The 20,817-nt window shown below is 42.3% G+C and overlaps 1 protein-coding gene across 1 annotated transcript in view; it reads left to right on the top strand.

The window, feature by feature from the left end:
* The window catches only part of Fur2 (furin-like protease 2), a 77,789-nt gene that overhangs the window by 50,613 nt on the left and 6,359 nt on the right, over nucleotides 1–20,817 (top strand). The window contains exons 17-23 of the mRNA XM_075681360.1: nucleotides 1,106–1,218; nucleotides 7,916–8,015; nucleotides 8,636–8,821; nucleotides 10,730–10,953; nucleotides 12,578–12,678; nucleotides 16,197–16,377; nucleotides 18,354–18,633. Of these exons, the coding sequence (XP_075537475.1) occupies nucleotides 1,106–1,218; nucleotides 7,916–8,015; nucleotides 8,636–8,821; nucleotides 10,730–10,953; nucleotides 12,578–12,678; nucleotides 16,197–16,377; nucleotides 18,354–18,633 (1,185 nt within the window). The remainder of the gene's footprint in view (nucleotides 1–1,105; nucleotides 1,219–7,915; nucleotides 8,016–8,635; nucleotides 8,822–10,729; nucleotides 10,954–12,577; nucleotides 12,679–16,196; nucleotides 16,378–18,353; nucleotides 18,634–20,817) is intronic.

The raw sequence follows: 20,817 nt of genomic DNA on the forward strand, positions 1-20,817 counted from the left end.
CTCACAGTAACTTTATTTATAAGCTGGAGCAAGTTTTCTGTTATTGCTAGTTCAGCAATGCAATTACAAGTTAATTAATAATACAGTAATTAGGTTTTTATCTGACTAACTTTCTCTCTCTCTCTTTCTTAAAATAAGAATATACTGAATCAACACGGCAAGCTGGGCAAGTTAGTAGGTTAACATTTTTATGTATATGTGCAGCGCTACACAGACAAGGGACAAAAATTGGACGACACGAGCGCTGACTGACAACTGAAAGTTTATTGCTTCACAAAATAATAAACACTTAGGCCGCATCGTCCATACGAGATAGGCAAGGTGTGCAATGAATATACACTCCACAGCTATAATCGAGATGAACAAGTTCAAACTTTTCTTGTTGTGGAATGTAATTTAGGTTTTGTGGGGTTAACGAAAAAAAAAATCTTAAATGTTTCCTTACGTTTCAATATTCATGACTCCTATATTATGGTCAGATTTTTATGTGGCTTGGACTGGAGTGTTCATTCCTATCCATAAATCATATCCTACATGAGAAGAGCAACTCAAGTCCTATCAGTATTGTCGCTTAACTTGATATGCTTTGATAGCGTTATTTTTCAGAGACAGGCTGTAGACATTTAGTACATGTTGAATTTTGTCGCAAGCCATGTGATTGAATTGGCTGCTTTACTTTCAACTCATTTCATGGTCATAGCCCACATGACGTGTTAGTGTCATTATTTTAGTGTATATGTTTATGCCATTATGCAACCATAGTACAATTATCATTTGCCATTTATCACATCATAGACTGCTTCATACCACATCAAGATGGCAAGTTGGGCCAGTTGGTTGGGATTCATAGTAAGGTTTGTTACAGCGCAACACGAAGATGAGGACAAAAGAAGGATAAAACGGCGACATGGCGCCGTGTCATCGTTTTATACCGCCTCGTCTTCGTCCTCGTCTTGTGTTGCGCTGTAATGAACCTGCTTCATACAGTTTTTCTTGGCACTCTTTGGCCATCCCTGGCCCTTGTGCTGAGAGAAACCATGTGCCATTATCATCATTACGTTCAACTCCTTTTTTTAATCTTTCTCTCTCTCTCTTACCATTGCAGCTGCAAGGCTCCTTGTGTGGAGTGCTCATCTCTGACAAGTTGCAAGACTTGTGTATCAAGTTACAAGAGTGACAACACAACTTGCAAATTGGCTTTCACTGACTGTGGTGATGGTGAGCATTTGTTAGGGCATTCGTAGCACTGCCATGCATTGTAGTGACAAGAGTTGCTGTAGCTGTTGTTCTGATAGCACGCTAATCTACTAGGCCGCAAGTCCCTTAAAGCACAGTGCATACAACAACCTCTCGAAATGTCTGCACTATATCAATGCATAATTTCTTTTTCAGACTAAGACACTCTCATGCTACAATTAAATGTGAGCACCCTCATTTTAAAATTAATTGTAAACAGTTTATTCTAATCGTAATGAAGACGGTTTTATACTTTTGTGAGTAAATGGCATAATACATTTTTCAATGTGAAATGTCAGGCCTGACACAAATTACTTAATTGCACACCAGTTACATCACAGATTTGAACATTAATACTAGACGTACAATTATCTTTAGGGGTGGGCAAATACTTAAATATACAAACACGAATCAAATACTGAATGTTCAAATAATGCGATTCACAAAATGAATATCTACTGTAGTATTTGTTTTTTTTTAAATATTCCCTATATTCGAAGAAAGGCCCAGCCAAGGTCAGTGCCTCGACGCACGCAGTCAAACCATGGCACGTGGTCTCCATTGGTAGTACAATGTTCGTCCAGGTTGACAGAACCAAGCGTAACAATTTCAATATACGAAACAGATGGAGCACATGACGACAAAAGAAGCGCATATGGAAAGGATGAAAGCATGTGTGTAGATTGGACTGATTAGCCACTGGAAGGGAATGCAGATCACATCGGAGACGCATGTTCACGCACGCATTTCACAGCTCTTTGTCAGCACAGACAAACTCACTACATGCACTCGCAATAATCGCTCTCTGCAGCGGCTTGCGGCCCATTGTAGCATTGGCCAGTGGCTAATTTTCATTATGTGCTATTTGATCTTGCCATTGAGTGCAGAAGTTGGCTGACATTGAGGAGGACTTCGAGAAATGAGGGTATATTTATATAATGTACAGGAATAGAACAAACCACAATAACAGTAAAAAGTCATTGATGGCTGGCAGCAAATTGTGCGTTGCGGCATGCGGCAAGATTGTCTCTCTCTTCCCGATGGTTCTCTGGCTTATAACCCCTTCAGTCCGTCAGAGCCACGTCATTTTCAGTCGTCAAGCCCGTGCAGTCATGTTCATGCAATTGTTGAGCCCGTACAGGTGTCATGTTCATCCTATTGGAGGGCCTGTCCAAGTTGTGTCATGGTCGGCCAATGGCGACACTCCACGAGCTCTATTCTCCAATGGCTGCCTCCGTCCGGCATTGCCTCCTCACCTAGAAGGTGCTCAGCTGGAGGGGATGGGTCGTCTTGAACGACATTTCAATGCTGCAAGCAGCATTTCCCGAGACTAGGGTCAACTACCTCAAATCGTGCCAGCTTCCAGTTGCACTATCAGGAAGCATCACGCAGGGGGGAAACAAAAGCTCCACACGTGGCACACGAGGGTGGGATAGCCAACCTGTCTTGCAGGTCTGATAGTATGGTCGACGCACACCTGTGCACCATAATTGGAATGCTACGGCGAGTGGTTACGTTCAGAGACCTTGACCAATGATAGTTAATGGTCCGTATCTAACAGGGCACACTGCCTAGGTCGTTAAGCATAATGGTGCTGCTTCATCATGTGCTGGCGGCTTAAGTTTTGGTTTAGTGCTTAATTAATGCATATGTATTTCAGCTGCTGCATAATGCACGGAAAGTCGGCAAATCACCTCTCCATCAAAAGCGAGTGTAGGGCATGGCACCAACATTGTTCACAGCCTCCATTTTAGTGGCACACTGTGTGGCGACCGCTCGTTCAGGATGCTGTTCGTAGATGTGCTGTGGTCTCTTCTGGTACCTTTGAGCAAACAATCGCAACACTGCCATCGTGTTTACATGATGGGTACAAAAATGTCATGTGACTAGTGTGCTGACTGTCTGGCTGTAGACGCATTTTGCATGGGCTGCAGGTAAGATGCGAAAAGAGGGGGGCCCATTAAGGGAATTTGCCAGGGCCCTCCCAATTTCACAGCCTTCAAAATGTAATGAACGACACCTAACTATACAGTGAAAAGGTGCGTGCCCTTAGCTGTCAGCGGCAAGACCAGACACATAATGTGCAGTTCGCACTTTTGTCTGTTGTGCAGCTTGGCTTTAATGAGCTGATGGTAATCCAAAAAACCCACCTGGGATAAAGATGGGAAAGCTGGAAAGCAACACGTTCTAAGCAACAGAAGATTGCCGCGAAGTGCAGTATGGTCTACCATTAAACTGAGCATATTCAGGACAGTATAACTTCACTACTTCTTCAGCTTCAGAGACTACAAAAACCACTTGATTGTATTCAGAAAACATTCCATATAGTAAAGAAAATGTCCAGCCCTTCATATATGAGCTGAGCTGTAATCAGTACTGGCATACAAATTTGGTTTTCCCTTTAATAAGAGCAGGCTGTACTGTACGTCTCAATTCCTCGGCACCAAGGTTGCTGATAACTAGCAAAATTGTTGTTGCACAGTGACAGCAGACTCCCAAACACGTAGTGCGCCTGGTTTTCTTACACAAAATTTGTAAGCATTAGACTTTTAAATTTACTGATATTCGGTATTCAATTAGATATTTGGCTTTCTTCTTTTTCTTGAGTCATATTGTATTTGAACACTTCTAAAATTTATCTTTCATTCCACACATTCACATTTCATTCAAGACTCGCTGCCTTGAACAATGTAAACACATGATTTATTGTGCGTTTAGCAGAAAAATACTAGAGAACTTCAGAAAGTTGTGCTCCATTTGTTCTGCACATGGCAGCGCAGCTGTTTCCTTTGCTCACCACAGTTGCCAGTGCAGCATGGCATCAGTACAAGCACAGGTCACATCTGTGCATTGTTATAGCTGTGAAACATATAGTACTACCAGGAAAGATGAACTCCTAAAATTACAGAAAGCTATGCATGTAGTATAGATACATGATTTCAAAAGTGGGGAATGAAACATTATGCAGCGCATTGTTATGGCTGTGAAACATATACAGCAAAAACTCGTTAATTCGCAACTCGTTAATTTGAAATTCCAGATAATTCAACGTAGCCGCCACGGTCAATTCAACAATGCATTGAAAGCAATATGTAACACATTCTGCTAATTTTTTTTCCATTTATTTGGGCAAGACAAATGCAAGGTTTGCCCGCAAGGTAAGGCAAAAGGAGGGCGTAATCCTCCTGACTAAGGCCTTTACCTCACTGGAGCAGCAGAAGTAGCAGTCTACTGATAAAACAAAGTACAACTAACAAGACACAAAACAGCAAAAGTATTTACAGCAAAATTTTAAACACATTGAAAAGTATCAACCGGGTGCCAAATAGCAAGTAACTAAATAAATAATACAGTACAGCAAAAATAAGAACATTCTGGTATTAACAAAAGTTATACATTCAGAATATAACATTAATAACATTACTATTGACGTTAAACAAATAAACTTTATTAACATCCGTTAAACACACTGTGATCAGAAAATATTATGTTTTGTATTGCATGTTTAAATTTGTAAATTGTTCTAGAATTTATAGCTTCTTCAACAATGTTAGGGTACGTATTACATAGACACATGGTTTCATATTCAATAGTTTGCGTGCCATATTGTGTCCTTGGTTTCTTTATTACTATTGATATGTGACGTAGGTTGTATCCTGTGTCTGTACTCAGGTAACGAGTTGAAAATAGTTCCCTGTTGCTGGAGATCTCTTTAAATAGCCGTATGCAGATCTTTGTTTTGTAAGAGTCTCTAATATTAGGAATGTTGTAGCACATCATTAGTATAGAAGATCCTATGTATTGTTTTGAGAAGTTCAGCAACCGAACAGCTCGCCGTTGCAGTACTGCCAATTTTTCTATATCTGTTTTATACCGTTTCCCCATACTAAGAGGCAGTAGCTAAGATGCGAGTGCACAAATGAAAAGTACAATTGTATGAGAAGCCTGGTAGGCACAAAGCATCGGATCCGTTGTAGCAAACCAACAGATTGTGCAACCTTAGTGCGTGCCTGATTTATGTGCTCTGTCCAGCTTAGGTTTTTGTGAAATGTAACACCCAGAAATGAATGACTTGATACATGTTCAAGTTGCGATCCAGAATAAAAAAGTTTTACTTCGTAATCTGTTTGCTTATTCTTGGAATAAAAAAACTGTAAATTTCGTTTTTCTTTTCATTTAAGTCAAGTTTGTTTAGGTAGAGCCACTCGCTAAGTTCTTGTAACCAGTGGCTTGCGGTAACTTCTAGTTCGTGAAGGTCTGCTCCGGAAAAAAAGACATTAGTGTCATTAGCGTACAGTATGGTTTCCTCTGTCAGTGGAAACCATATTTATGTAAATAATAAATAATAATGGTCCTAAAATGGAGTCTTGTGGTACCCCATATTTAATCATGCTCTTTTCAGAACTCTACCCTTTCAAGGAAGTATACTGAAATCTAGATTCAAGGTAGCTATGCATAAGTTCCAATGCTATGCCTCTAATGCCATATACTTGGAGTTTCTCTAGTAATATGTTATGTTTTATGCTATCAAAGGCCTTGCGAAAATCTAGGAATATACCAATGGCATAGTATTTTTCTTCGATGTTATTTATAATTGTATCTCGGACTCTTCATAATGCCATTTCGGTCGATTTATTCTTCTGAAAACCATATTGCTTATCCGAGATAATGCCTTTATCCAGAAAAAGACTATTTAGATGCTTATACATAATACGTTCAGCCACTTTGGAAAATATTGGCAATACCGAAATTGGTCTATAATTATTCAAGTCATCGTGTTTTCCACCCTTAAAGATTACAGCGACACGAGCTATTTTCATTGTCTTAGGAAAAATTTCACTGAATAATATACTGTTACAAATGGGGCTGTTGATATGCTGTTAATATACTGTTACAATGGGGCCACAGATTATGTAAGCAACTGCTTTACTAGCAGTTGCTCACACACACTGAAAACTGCACTGCTACCGATAATTCGAACTCCGCACCATCGTGGATGGGGAGAGTCGTCACGCGGGCTGCGCAGCTTTGCTTTTTCCATCTACGGCCCTTTGGTTAGGCCTGACTGAAGAGACTCATTTCTGCCTGGTCAGGCATGGCAAACACCTCTGTCAAAGGTCGCGTCTCTCCCACGAGGTTCTATATAAAGCTCAAGGGCGATAAAATCGTCGCCGTGCACCATATGATGTATGTGTGAACAAAAGTGTGCGAGGGGTAGCCGGCGAATGCGGCTTAATCTCGCGTGCGTGAGCGAGGAAGGCGAGGCAAATGCACGCCCTCTCCCATCACATGCGAGGCACGGGAGTGAGGCAGAGAAAGGAAAGGGAGGGACATTCTTCTCCGTGGCTGCTGCCTACGGTGCGGCCATGCGGGCACTGTATCTTGAAAGCGATCTGCGACGTGGCCAAAGTGCGCGCCCGCGTGGGCACAGGCGTGGGCCTCATCTTCAAAGCGATCTGCGATGTTTGCAGAGTGTAGTGCCGGTAGCTTCGCATGCGATGTGCTTTCGATGTTTCGTTTGCGTTGAAGCGAGAGCTGTATGAAGGTCAATTCGCTCGTTGCTACTGCTGCGATTCCTCACTCCGGCATTTTTCAGCGAGTTTCCGCGGTCATCGACCAAGATGTGTTAATGTTTACCTGTGCACGCATGACACTGTACTTGTTAATTTAGTTAGTAAGTGAATGTTTACAAGCTTATACGCTAATAAAACTACTATCCTTACTTCATATAGGTATCTGCTAATATGCTACCATAATCGATGCTTTGCTTTTCGGGCGAAACTGCGACATTCCTTTTTCTCCGTGCTAGTCGGCACGACGAACGCACGGATAGAGCAAGAGCCATTTCGACGTCGGGCACATTGGACCATGTTGGCCGCGTCCGATTACGTTGGCTGCGCCAGTGCTGCAACGTATAGACGTAGTTGTTCACGCCAACGTGATGTAGCGTGTGTGCGCGCATGCTCACGCCACGTCGGACTATATATGCGCCTTAACCGAGTGATTTTTTTTTTCTGACTTTCATTAGTTTGAATTTTGTATAATTAGAATTTTCGTAGCATCCCTGTGGAATTTGAATTAACGAGCTTTTACTGTAGTACTACTAGGAAAGATGAACTCCTGAGCTGACAGAAAGCTATGCAAGTGGTATGGATACATGATTTCAAAAGTGGGCAGTGAAAAGCCCACTTTGCAAGGTAGACAAAAAGGACAACACGAAACAGATGAACCCTGCTATTGCTACAAAATACATAGTTGTCTATATGGTTGCGAGATGGGTCCTTTGTCAGGATGCCATAATGAAATTTCACACAATGCTTAGTTTCTATGAACTGCTTAAGAATGGGAATGTTTGTTGGAATCTTTCCTACCACTAAATATTTTTTTTTGGCACATATGTATTTTCCTTCATCTGGGATGCTTTTCTTCAGAGGAAACTATATTGATTTCCTTTGTAACATCGTGCTTTAGTCAGGCAAATGTCAAATTCGTCCTTCACAAACCTTCTTATGCAATTTTGCCTCGAGCAGGTATAAGCAACTCATTAGTATTGTGGTAGTGTTTGCAGGCAGTACTAAAGAGTGTGTGCTTGTATGTGTGTGTGGGTATGTTTGTTTGTGTGTGTGTGTACGTGCAAGCAAGCTGGCTACATTGTTTTACATATTGCTTTTGCTTGCAGGCTACTACAGTCCCCATGGAAATTGCTACAAGTGCCACGATAATTGCAAAACTTGCTATGGTAGAACTGAAAATGAGTGCTTAAGCTGCCCACCTGGCAAGTAAGTACGGCAACAGAGCATGCACAGTTGTCCTTCCTAGTTCCAGCATTTCAAGCTCCCTCACAAAAACTAGCATTTTATGAGTTTCTCTATGAAAATGTGAACAGTGAGCGCAAGTGATTTTTAATCTCTCTGAAGTGATTTTTAATCTGTATCAGACTTCATTCCACATGAAATCTGATAAGCAAGAAAGACTGGCTATGGTGACTTGTAGCTGTGACATTCTGCTACAAAGCACACGGCCGTAGGCTCAATCCCCAAGTGCGAAATGTTTGGCAGCATATACCCATATAGTACATAGATTTAGGTGCAGGTTAAAGAAAGAAAAAAAAATTAAGCGGGGACACCATACTACAGCATGCCTTATAGCCCAGGGGCTTTTTTCGGCTTTTAGACCAGTGACACTATTTGGTTAATAGATTGGTCAGACTGTCAGTCATGGGAAAAGCAATGTGCTGGATTGAAGAAAGTAGGTATTGCAGTTGCGTTAGCACAGCCCACATCTCAATAAAGTTTTGTCCTCTCAAGCATTGATGCCATATCTATGTGTGTGTGTGCCTGAAGAATAAATAAAATGCCAGTTTGCAGCATTCTCTCTGTCACCTCTTTGTTTCTGTCAGGTTCTGGTATCATGGACGCTGCACGAGCGAGTGCCTGTTGGGATTCTTTGTAGATGCCACCAAGACATGCGTGCCTTGCTATGGCACCTGCAGCCATTGCAAGGGACAGGGTCATGCTGATTGCACGGCCTGCCTTTTCGATCTTATTCTGCACGAAGGGCAGTGCATTCACGAGTGCCCGCCGGGGTGAGAGCATGTTTCATCCTCACTGTCATTAATGCTGCCCGCTTGAGTGACGGCATAAGAAGTGGCCATCTTAGACATTCATCACTTTCATTTATCAAGCCATTTTCACAAGCATCATCTTCAGAGTTCAGTCAATTCTGTCAGCAAAAACTTATCTCTAAAGGCCAACTGAAACGAAATTTTGGGTCATGTAAAAAGCATATTTTTAGATAGTGTAGATATCGAGCAGTTTCCATGCAAGATTTTGTTTCACATACATATGGCGTCAGAAAAAGCTTGCAAAAGTGGACGTTTTGGATACTGAAACTGAAAAAAAAAAAGCCGCCATTACCATTTGTTGGAAGTGAAGCTTGACTACACACTTCCTTGGCATGACCATTGAGATTAGGTGCTGCCTCTGATAGGCTGAGAAATATTACATGATATTCACCATCCTCCAGATGCATGTGGATGTGTTCAGATAAGGACAGACCAAGGGTGGTTTTGACTATTTTTAGATTTCAGTGAAATTTTATGCGAGGTGGGAAAATGTCTCTGTAGAAAGGAATCGATCTTTGTTTTGCAAATCTTAGCACAGCTTTCTTGAAAAAATTATTGATTCACTATAGGTGGAAAAGAGCATTTTGAGGGGAGATGCTCCTCAAAAAAAAAAAAAGAACATTTTTTAAATAATTTCCTGTCGGCCAATACTAGGGGTGTAGATTTACCGAACAAAATTTGGTGAGATACAATGCATTAATCTTAGTGATAGGCCTTCAATTATGTAAAATGTACAAGCATTACAGCGTTCTTTTCCACCTATAGTGAAATAAGTGAAATAAGAATTTTTTTCAAGAAATCCATGTTAAGTTTTGCAAAACAAAGGTTCATTCCTTACTACAGAGACAATTTCTCACCTGGCATAAAAATTTCACTGAAAACTGAAAATAGTCGGGACCCCCCTTAGTCAGTCCTTATATGAACGCACCCATGTGTCACTTGCTCAGGTGCTATTTAAAGGCTGTTAATAAGAAAATTAGACAATTACCACCCCTGCAGCTCTGCCATTGTTTCAGCAGTATGTACTACTCATTTATTACCCATTTAGCCAAAGTGGAATTTTGTTGCAGCTGGCATTTAAGTAAATCCCTTGCATGGAAAATCGGGACATTCTGAGAAACATTCTTTCTGGGAAACTCATGTGTTTTCTTATTAGCTTCGTGCTACAGTCGGGTGGATGACAATTTCTCCCTTTCACATTCCTTGCATTTTCAGCTTTATTCGCAGCAGGAAACAACACAGTGAGGCTGGTAGATTTAGAATTTGACATTGAGTTTGACTACAATCATGAATGTTTAATTAGTGCCTCGAACCAGAAATAGAATGAAGGTACTAGAACTAAATTTCGTTTAACATGTAGTGTGATCAGCAAACACTTTCCATTTGTGAGGCTGTCTGGCATAATACATCAATGTCAAAAACAACAGAATGAAAACTGCCAGCACACGGCCACAAACCAGCAATCACTGTTGCAGTCACTACAAATGTTTTTTTTTCTTCTAGTACACTTGTGCTTAGTGCCTAATTTTACTGTATGTATCTAATGAAAAGTATATCATTATATACATACAGTACATTAAAGCTTGTCTATTTCCTTTGGCATTTCTTATTATGAAGCATAAACTTACTATATGAAATTTTAGCTGCTGCCCTCAAAGACATAACCATATGCTGAATTCCATCAACTTCATTGATTTTGTGTATTTCATTATTTTTACTTTGATTCACTCCACTTTTTACTTACTTTTATCATCCCAGAGGTGATAAAACTTAGCAACTGTGCTTCAGCTGAAGCTTCAAGACCAGTAACTATGATGTGCACATGTCAAATGAACCTTAGTTTTTCTTATTGCCACCGTGTGTCATCAGTTTCTTTCCGGACTTGGCAACCAAGACCTGCCTACGCTGCCATGCTGGGTGCAACACATGCTTTAATGCATCGGCAGCATCATGTCTTTCTTGCAAACCTGGTTATGCCCTTCACCACACCACCTGCCGGAGCCTACCCTGTCCTAGCGGCACCTATCTCCGCCAAACAGCCATGGCTGGGTCTGAGTGCATCAAGTGCCACTACACCTGCTCCCATTGCACAGGTGCGGTCAGCATGACCACAAATAACATTGGTTTCCTTTTTTATTGGTTTTTTAGGTTTTAAAATTATAAAATGACACTCATTTCATTTTCTCAGTTTCTTCAGCTTTATGAAATAAGAGAGAGTAATCCTTATGCGAAAAATACTCAGCCATTCCTGGCACCACTCTTGAATAAAGAGGTGTTTACTGTTACAGCGAGTATTTTCTTATTTGGTTTTTGATGTTCTACAGTGACACCTATTTCATTTCGTTCAGTTTAACAATCTCTGAGATAAGAGATAGTCATCCTTATGTTGGCTTCTTATGATATGACTAATACTTATTGTTCATCCTTATGTAAGGGACACTCGGCCACTCCAAGCACAACACTTGAACAAAAAAGGCATTTTCTGTTGCAGCAAGTATCTTCTCATCGCAAGAAGCATTTTAACCAAATGCAACAATATCCACTACATGGTAACTGGCTTGCATGTAGTGTTGTCCGTGGCCTGTGTTGTCCCACAGGGTTGCTGTAATGCATAAGTTATGAAATCTTTAGAAAATAGTCACATGCCACTTGGTAAGGTGCACATCAGTCACTGTTCTTTTTAAAATATTGCAACTGCACCTGTGCAGCAGTGTTATCCATTAGCAGCTTCATAGTGCCAAATTATACCACTACGATAGACTTCTATTCATTCGGCTCTCGTTAATTTGATGTTTCAGTTAATTCAATCCCAACTGAAGGTCCCGGCGAGCACCCATGCATTTATGTGGGCCAAAACTTTTGTTGTTTCAATCCTAAAATTAGCCTTCACTAGATAATTAGTACTCGAGCAATCAGCACACACGTGCCTGACCTGTAAAGTGAATTCTATAGCTACCCTTTAGTGGCAGCATCATCTCTCTAGGTGGAGCTTAGATGACAAGCACAGGTCAATCTCTCGTCAAAAGCGCATACTTTCGGCCTGCCCTAGGAAGATTTACAAGCAATAATCGTAGCTCACACTGTATGATTCCTGTATTTACGCGATTCTGACGCACGCCTTTCTCTCTTTTTTTTTTTTAGAGAAAATTGGGCCGAAAATTGCCTGCGCAATGCAGACACAAAACAAAAACCGCCTTTGCGCTGATTGTATGCTTTACTGCATAATACATATAAATTGCAGCGAAGTTGACCTTCAGAAACCACGCGGCGAAACCAACTAAAAAATCGGTAGCCAATATGCAACACATATTAGACCATTGCCCATTTTTATTGCTAAAAAAATCGGGTGTGCATTAGATTTCTACATTATTTAGGAGCTTTAATGTAATTTCTACGTTAGTTTTCTACTTTAGACACATTGAAAGTGACCGCACGTTTGATTTGGGGGCATCTGAGAACAGGACAAGTACTGCCCAATAAATTTGCAGTGTGTTTTAGTGTTTTTTCTTAATCTTGCTTATTCGACCCGCCAAATAATTTGATCAGTTTCATCGGTCCTGTCAGGGTCAAATTAACGGAAGTCGACTGTATTGTGCTGAAGCTTACTAAAGCACATTAGCCGTTATAGAACACATATATCACCCTTACCGTCTTATTGTGATGTGATGTTTTTTTTTCTATCACTGTCACATCAGTTTGTTTGGCTGCTTTCTGCAGGACCAGGCCCTAGTTCATGTTCAGCTTGCTCCAGCAAGGCTCTCCTTTCTGGGAACACCTGTGTGCCATGCCTCTTTGACGAGTACTTATCGTCTGCAAAGGTAACACTTTATTCTTCACCACTACACGTGGAAAGTAAAATTTACATAGATATATCTGCTATGCACTCTTCTTCTGGCTCAAAGTGGTGTTGAATATGCCAAGCTTGGTGCACATTGCTTTGAAATCATGTGCTGCCTGTTACTGATCGGCTAACATTGAAAAAAGTGTGCAACATTAGGTGCTATGGGCTCTTTTTTTTAACAGATGTTGTTGCGCATTGTTGGTGGATGACAATTAGAATCACTCATCCAGGTCGATGCACACTGTTGGATCTGGAGGACAATCCCAATTGCTGTCCCCCAGATATTGGGCCTTGCCGTTGGGTACGGGAGTTGGCCGAGGTTGAGGAGGACGTCGGGATGAAAAACTGGAGGTTTATTTACATTATTTACAGTGAGAGTACAAAGAAATTAAGTCATAAAGTCATTACGTGCCGGCAGCAACTCGGACGGTGCGGTTCGTGGCAAGAAGCTCGAAAGAGATGAATGAAGGAAAGCTCTCTTGCTGCTCCCGGTCTCTGGCTTTTAAGCCCTTCGGTGTCTCAAAGTCACGTCACGTTCGGCCAATTGGCGAGCCCACTCAGGTGACGCCATTTTCGGCCAATCGGCGAGCCCGCTCAGGTGTCGTCATTTTCGGCCAATGGTAGGCGCCCGTGTGATTGTGGCACACCCGGCACAGAGGGTCGCTCCTTGGGCTCCAATTGTCTGAGGGCTTACTTCTCTCTGTGGTATTGCCTTGCTGGCTTGCAAGTGCCGTCACAATAGGTGGAAGGGGGCGACGTTTCAGTGCTGCAAAGCAGCTTTGCTCGGGACCTGTGTTACCTGGAACCGTGCCAGGCTCCCGCTACACTTTCGGGAAGAGTCAAGTAGTGAATAGCTCCACCTGCGGGGCACGAGGTGGGGGACGCCAACTCGTTTGCATGTGCCGCGCCTCGGGAACGGGGTAGATGTGCTTCTGCGCTCCTTAATTAGCTGTGGCGCGATTCGTTGTGGTCTGGTGAACTTGAAGGAGGCTCAGGAAAAGGCCCTGTATCTAACAACACCTGCTTGAAATGGTGTGATGGGTAGTGGGCTATTAGATCTTACCGTTGAGTGCAGGAGTTGGGCGATGTTGAGGTGAGGTTTGAGAATGGAAAGTTTATTTCCATTATCTACAGGACTTAGGAACAAGTGAAATAACAGTAAACAGTCATCATTGGCTGACAGCAATTGTACACTGCGGCCCGCAGTAAGAAGCACGTCTCTGAACATCTCTGAACATCTCTCCCTTTCCTATGGTTCACTGGCTCATCTCTTCAGTCCATTGGGGTCACGTCACTTGCAGCCAATCATTGAGCCCGTACAGGTGTTGTCATGTTGAGCTAATGGCGACACTCACTGGGCTCTCCCCTCTGATGGCCGCATCTGTCCCACATCGCCTCCTCACCCAGTCATCCATGAACAACCTTTCAGTGCTGCAAAGCAACTCTTCTTGGGACTAATGTCAACTACGTCGAAACGTGTCGACCTCCGTGTGTGCTTTTAGGAAGAATCACAGTGGGGGTGGGGGGACAAAAGCTCCCCGAGCGACAGGCAAGACCAGGCTAACCAACCTGTCTGGTGGGTCTGGTAACACAGTCCACACGCACTTGCACACCACAGTGGAGAAAACGTCATCGAGGGGTTGCGCTCGAAGAACTTCACCAATGCTGAGAAATGATCCGTATCTGACAGGGCATACATCTATAAAAATTTATTGTTCAGAATGTTTTGTGGTGAATTGGCTGAGACCTGCAGTGCCCTTTATGTAATAATCTCTTCTACATTAAAGCTATCCTCTTTAGAGGTAATGTCAGCTAATCGCACAGTGTTTACATTATTTTTTGCAAATACAAGCAGCACTCTGCAGAAGTTGTGTAATGCAGTAATAAAGATGAATTACTTGGTGCAGATCGTTGTGAAAGGTTCTAGATCCGTAATGTGTGCTGTGTTATAGCTTTGTCACATATTGCAGCTTGTATGCATAGAGTTGACATTACGTCAAGCCACAGGATGATTGCATAACTTTTGCTTTCCATGTTGTGATGTGCTATGTTTTGGCTGTGAATCTGCACAGTGCAAAATGTTGCTCTATATTCTACAGCATTGGCTTCTTAGTGTGGAATAGAGTATAAGCTCCCTTCAGCAGCCTAGCCAAGGGGTGACACACTAGGCACGTGACTCCCCCTGCTTCCCGCCTCCCCTCCAAAATTGCTGTGCTGCTAATATGCGGCATTCCAACCCCTCCTCACCTTCCCAATCCCCAGTCAAATGGGTGCCCCCTCCCCCTAAAGGAGATTTCTGGCTATGCTGCTGACTTCCTTTAAAATAAAATTAACTTTGTTAAGACTAACTCTGACAGGCCAAACAGTCTGGAAACATTTAATTTGTTTTCCAAAAGCCCACTATACCACTTTAATGTGGTATACTGGATATATTTCCAAGATCTCTTAAAGTTTGACTTGAAGGGAGGCTGCGGTAGTCTGGCATTCAAGTGTGTTGCCTCAGTCAATATAACAAAACTCGGATTTAATAAAATCTGTGACATCGTGAATCTTTTTCATTTCCCAATCAGAAGTTGATTGAGCACCATGCATTATTTTGGGAATTTATTAAAGCAATTTTGTTATAAAATATTGATTTAATGGTTGTGTGCACTGCATTTGTGTACGTGGAGCCTTTGTGACAAGTGAAAGAAAAGCAACTTCTATCAGTGAATTTATCATGTATATGTTTCCTGTAGCACGCAAAAATTGCCAGTGGGCAGCAAAAAATGCTTACTGTCAAGGTGGAGGACAGAGAACCCTGCTTTGCCATCTATTGTGCTGGTACAAAAACTGTGCTGAGCATGCCCCACTTGTGTTCACAGTCTCATAAATATGCTTCCAAATGCATTAGCAGCCAGTTGTATCAGAAAAATACCAATTGGAAGCGAGCTTACAGCACCTCAGCAATGACTATAAGAGCACGCATTGTCTTGGTGTCAGACCGTGGCATTGTTCCACAAACTAATATTGATAGCGACATTATGATTATCTTAGCCTTGCAACTCTCTGCATCTTTATAAACTAACAAAATGGTAGCCTAGCACTGGTGAGCCGTGATAGTAATGAGGGTACAAGTGTGTGCACGGCACTGTGTGACGATTGGTGCTGGCGGTAGGCGCAGTCCACACAGAAACTTCACTACATTCAATGCAATCTCTACAGCACGTGGCAGTGATATTGATCCCATAAATATTGGTTGATTTTTTTTGTGGGACTGTCTTCAAAATGTTTACTGACAAGATGCTAACCACTGGGACAGCTTTAGGCATCTGAATTTTCACTGCTGCAGCATAGCAACCTCAACTTTGTTATATCAGGTTTGATTATATTTTGATTTTGTATGCTGTATTTGTACTTGTGCAAGACACTAGGAGTTTCACTGCTTCAACAGCAACAAAAGAAAGGATGAAATGAAACGAATAAAAATTGTGCTGCTGCCTTACCCACGAACAGAAATGTGTGAAGTGCAAGCCACCGTGCTATTCCTGTCATGGTCCTGGTGAGGATCAATGCTTGACCTGCCTTGGGGACCTGAGCCTGGACCCTGTCACGTGGCGCTGTCTACCATGTTGCCAAGGTGCCAAGGTGGCTCATGAAGCGGCCAAGAACTGCTGTGTATGCGACAATATTACCAGTGAGTGGCGTGGCTCCTAATGAATGGCTGATCCCCTTCAAATACAGGGTATCATACAGTCATTATGTAATGTGCAGAAAGTTCTCAGATAAATTGTACTAGTCCTGAATGTTAAAGGGGCCCTGAACTAGCTCTTAGGCTTGGTGAAATAACATAGTCCGCAGATAGCATACGCTACTGTCAACATCTCAGCCAAGTGTTGCTGTCATACGTGATGCGTGGAGCTTGCAAGCGGATCGCGAAGTCACCTTTCTCTCAAACGCTCTCTTTTCAATAGAAGGCCCTGTCCTCACTCTCTTCTGGACACTTTATTTTGTCATCGGACGCTTTATTTTGTCATTCCCTTAGACGGCTGCTATTGGCCGATAGCTGGATAGATAGCGGTTGGATACATGGCGTAGGTACATACCGCAACCGCCGCGGGGTGCTGCAACGAATCCACTGTCTAAGCGCACTGCGGCTCGCCGAGAACAACCGCGTTTGGCTTGTGTTTAGCACATCGTAGACACCAAAGGCGGAAGTCGTGGTGTCTACGTTAATTAACATCCAAAATTAAATTTGCACTGCCTGCCACGGTGACCTTTAAAAGGTGGAGTGTTGTGGGCACGCCCCGCTGCACCGTAGCCTTTGCAGTGCAAGGCATTGAAGAAGGAATGGGAGCACAGCGGAGGCCGTGTTTGATTGCCAGTAACTCCACTTGTGCTAAATGTATTGAAGTACTTTTTGAGGCAAAGTATTTCTGAAATAGCCTATTTTCACTTCAAATGCCTTTCTCCACTTCGATAAAAAGTGGTTCAGGGACCCTTTATATGCTTAGCTACTCTAGAGGAGCGTTGTAATGCAAATAGCAAGAAAGGGAAAAATTGTCCACCCATATGTAACACGAAGCTACAAAGGAAACCAATACAGGATCCAAACCTGGGACCAACTCCCTTCCGGGGCAGTCACTCTACCATCTGAGGTAACCAGGAGGTCTGCAGATCGCAGTGCAAGGGCTAATTAATCAGCAACTTGAAGCACAGGGACACAGGATATGGCAAATCAGTTCTACGGAATCCCGCAACCTGGAGCACTTATCATGAATGGGAAACATTATTTTTTCTTTTCATTATACTTTCTTCACCTTGAGTGATACTGCTTCGCATGAGACATTATGTGGAGCAGTATCACTCGACACCACATGAACAGAAGCCAACTCACTTTTTTTCAGCAACGTTCAAACGGCTCGTCAGTTTGTGCTGAACTTCTTTTCAATGTCCATAAAAAAGTTGTCCATAAAAAGAATAAGGAAACCACACCATAAAGAGATGTCTTCCCAGTCGATCACACAAGAATGTACTAGCGGTCGTGATGTGCTATTGTACACCAACAGCCATCGTCATTATTGTCATGTTCTTCGCATCCTCGCTGATAAAATCATCATTATAATCGTCATCATTATCATCGTCATCCACCCGATTTGAATCAGCGGTGTGGCAGTGGCTCTCTCCCAGTGGTGATTTCTCCACGCTGCTGCTGCAGAATCTGCACAGCTGCAGGCGTATAACATGTTCGTAAGTTGTGGGAATGTTACTTAAGCTAGTACACTGATATATAAAGCTTTACTGGTATTTTAGAAATACCAGTAAAAGCCCACTTCTGCAGTCGTACTATCCAATTTCAGGTGAAGTTGCGATTGCATTGATCATATGAAAATAAGTTGTTCCTATAGGACGTTGGCCAGAAAAGCAAGCAGTATCCTGCAAAACATATTATGCAGAATCGTATCAACAAGATTCCACTTTAGCCACACTTTTCTTGAAAATTTTCTTTTCTGAGTTCTTGCTTAGACGCTCAACTTTTATGCATAAATAATACCAAAGCCAAATATGAACTGCGACTTAAACATTGACAAAAGATCCTTCTACCCGCAACAGCAGTGGCTGTCTTCCCCAATCATTGACGGACATCTTCCTGTGCCACACATTCTCTTGCAGGAAAATGTTTGGTGGGAGCCGAGCAGCTGCGAAGCACTTCGTGGCTGGTGCGAGACGGTATCACCAACACCTACAACCTCTCAGTGCAGCGTGTCACCATGACAGTGGTGGTCATTTGTGTGGGAGCCGTGGTGATGTTCTTTGTGTTGTTTGGCCTGCTCGAGTGGTCCTCATCGAGCGGCTCCACAGGCACTTGCTTCCGCAAGTCTGCCTTTGCACAACTGCGCCGAGCAGGCAATGGCTACACACGCCTCTCAGGATCCCTAAAGAATGCTGATAGGCAAGTTTTCTTACATTAGAAGCTGAAGTCCCCTTTCCTTCTCCCCACTCCACAATTGTCATCGTCTGCCATAACACTTGCGCCAGCGTTTTAAAGTAAGATGACAGTGGCACTTTTGAAAGAAGTTCACACTAAGTACAGTTGCAAGCAGGAGTCTCGTGTTTTTTGTCATGGCCTAGGCATGTAGGCTGGAATCAAGTGCTACAGCCTACCTGCAACTGTTCAACCAATGCACTCCTTCAGACAATTCAAGGTTGCACGGCTGTGCTAGAATAAATTTTACAGTTTCGCTGACGTCATGGTCTCTAGACTTGCTTGCAACTGTACATATGCATTTGCAGCACTATGTCACAGTGCCTACTGGAGAAAACCATTGTTGGAGAATGGGGCACCTTTACGAATGTGTTATGTGGCATTCAACACATAATGTCACAGGCAGAACAAAGTGAATAATAGTGGTCAAACAAAGGATGTCAATGGAGCCAACATTTCCACAAAGGGACTTGTCTTTATCAGGGTGCAAGGATAAGTGTTTTTGCTAGAATGTTGGCTTTAGTGGCATCTCTTGTTTGACCATTGTTGGTCATATTATGTGTTGTTGGCATGTAATCACTATGGAGTCATTGGGACGCATGCTTTGAGCGTGGTGTCGGGCTTGTGTCCTTCAGTCAATTCAAGTGATTTACAGCATGTGTGCTCAGTATAACCGCTGAGTGTTGATAAAGACAGATGGCCCCTTGACATGAACTTACACTCCTCGTTGCGTGATGCCTGTTTCACATTTCCTGGAGGGCTGTCTTTGTCTATCACTGCCCATGCTTTGCGAGATGTTATGCACAGGGATAAAAATCTTCTTTTTTTTTTTCGGCACTGTACCAAGCTTGGAAAATTTTAGCCCGTGTGTACAACTGATGCTAGCGAACACAAGATACAATGCAAGCCATAGTTATTCATATATAGGCTTGAAATATTGAAATTGAAATTGTTCGTAGAAAAGGTATGCATGCAGCTTGTAAGTCAGCCCAGCTAGGAATCTGCACATTGTGTTCCCTTTGTCACATTGTGTTCCGTTTGTTATGGGGCAATACTTTGTTGGCTGTGATGTTCTGTTCGCTCATGGCTATGATGCAGTGCTTGCGTAATGATGGAAGCAGAATGCAAAAATGCATATGTGCTGAGAATTTGTGAAACCCAAACAGTTAGAATTTATCTAGCCTGTGGCAACCATTGTGGCTCAGTTTGCCCAGCTTTAGGGATTTCGTAAACAGTAATTCAGCTGCATCATCGTGTAATTCTTTAAAACCAATTTCAATTAAGTGTGATTAACATAGACACACCTCACTTTGCATTGCTGTGGTGACTGATAAATATTTTTAATTTCATGAGCAACCATTCCTCAAGTTTATCTTGCATAACTAGGTCTCATAGTGTAGACTTACGAATTTAGACATGTAAGAAAGCAAACTGATCTGAGCTGATTAGATTAGGTGCCCTTTAGTATTGCATATGCCAACTTGAATCATGGTTGCTTTAATAATGAGCAAATGTTCAAACACATTCTTAATTGCATGTTTCATAATTATCATTCAAGTTCTTAGTTGCTTCACTAGCTTATGATCCAACATACTCTAATTTACGGGTATAGACGATATTGTAATTGACATTAAGAGAAAAAAATGGTGCTGGGCAGGTCATGTAATGCACAGATTAGATAACCGTTGGACCATTAGGTTGACAGAATGGGTACCAAGAGAAGGGAAGCGCAATAGAGGATGGCAGAAGACTAGGTGGTGCGGCGAAATTAGGAAATTTGTGTGTGCTAGTTGGAATCGGTTGGCGCAGGACAGAGGTAATTGGAGGCTACAGGGAGAGGCCTTCATTGTGCAGTGGACATAAAATAGGCTGACGATGATGATGCTGATGAAATGCATGTGCAAATTTATTTTAACCAACTTCACGCAAGATTATTCACTTTCATGTGACAACAAACAGCTAAAGAACTGGTTTTTGCACACTTTTAACGGCCTTTGAGCAAACTGGAACTGAGCTGTGCAACTTGAATAAGAGTTGAAAATCAAAATATAGCTTTTACACTCTGTAACAAGTGGTCTGCTGTGTTACTGACTGGAACAAGTGCAGAACAACAAACACAGGGAGGCAAGAAAAATGTGTGTACATACGTGC

The sequence above is a fragment of the Dermacentor variabilis genome, chromosome 2, assembly GCF_050947875.1.
Source record: "Dermacentor variabilis isolate Ectoservices chromosome 2, ASM5094787v1, whole genome shotgun sequence".
NCBI classification, from domain to species: domain Eukaryota; kingdom Metazoa; phylum Arthropoda; class Arachnida; order Ixodida; family Ixodidae; genus Dermacentor; species Dermacentor variabilis.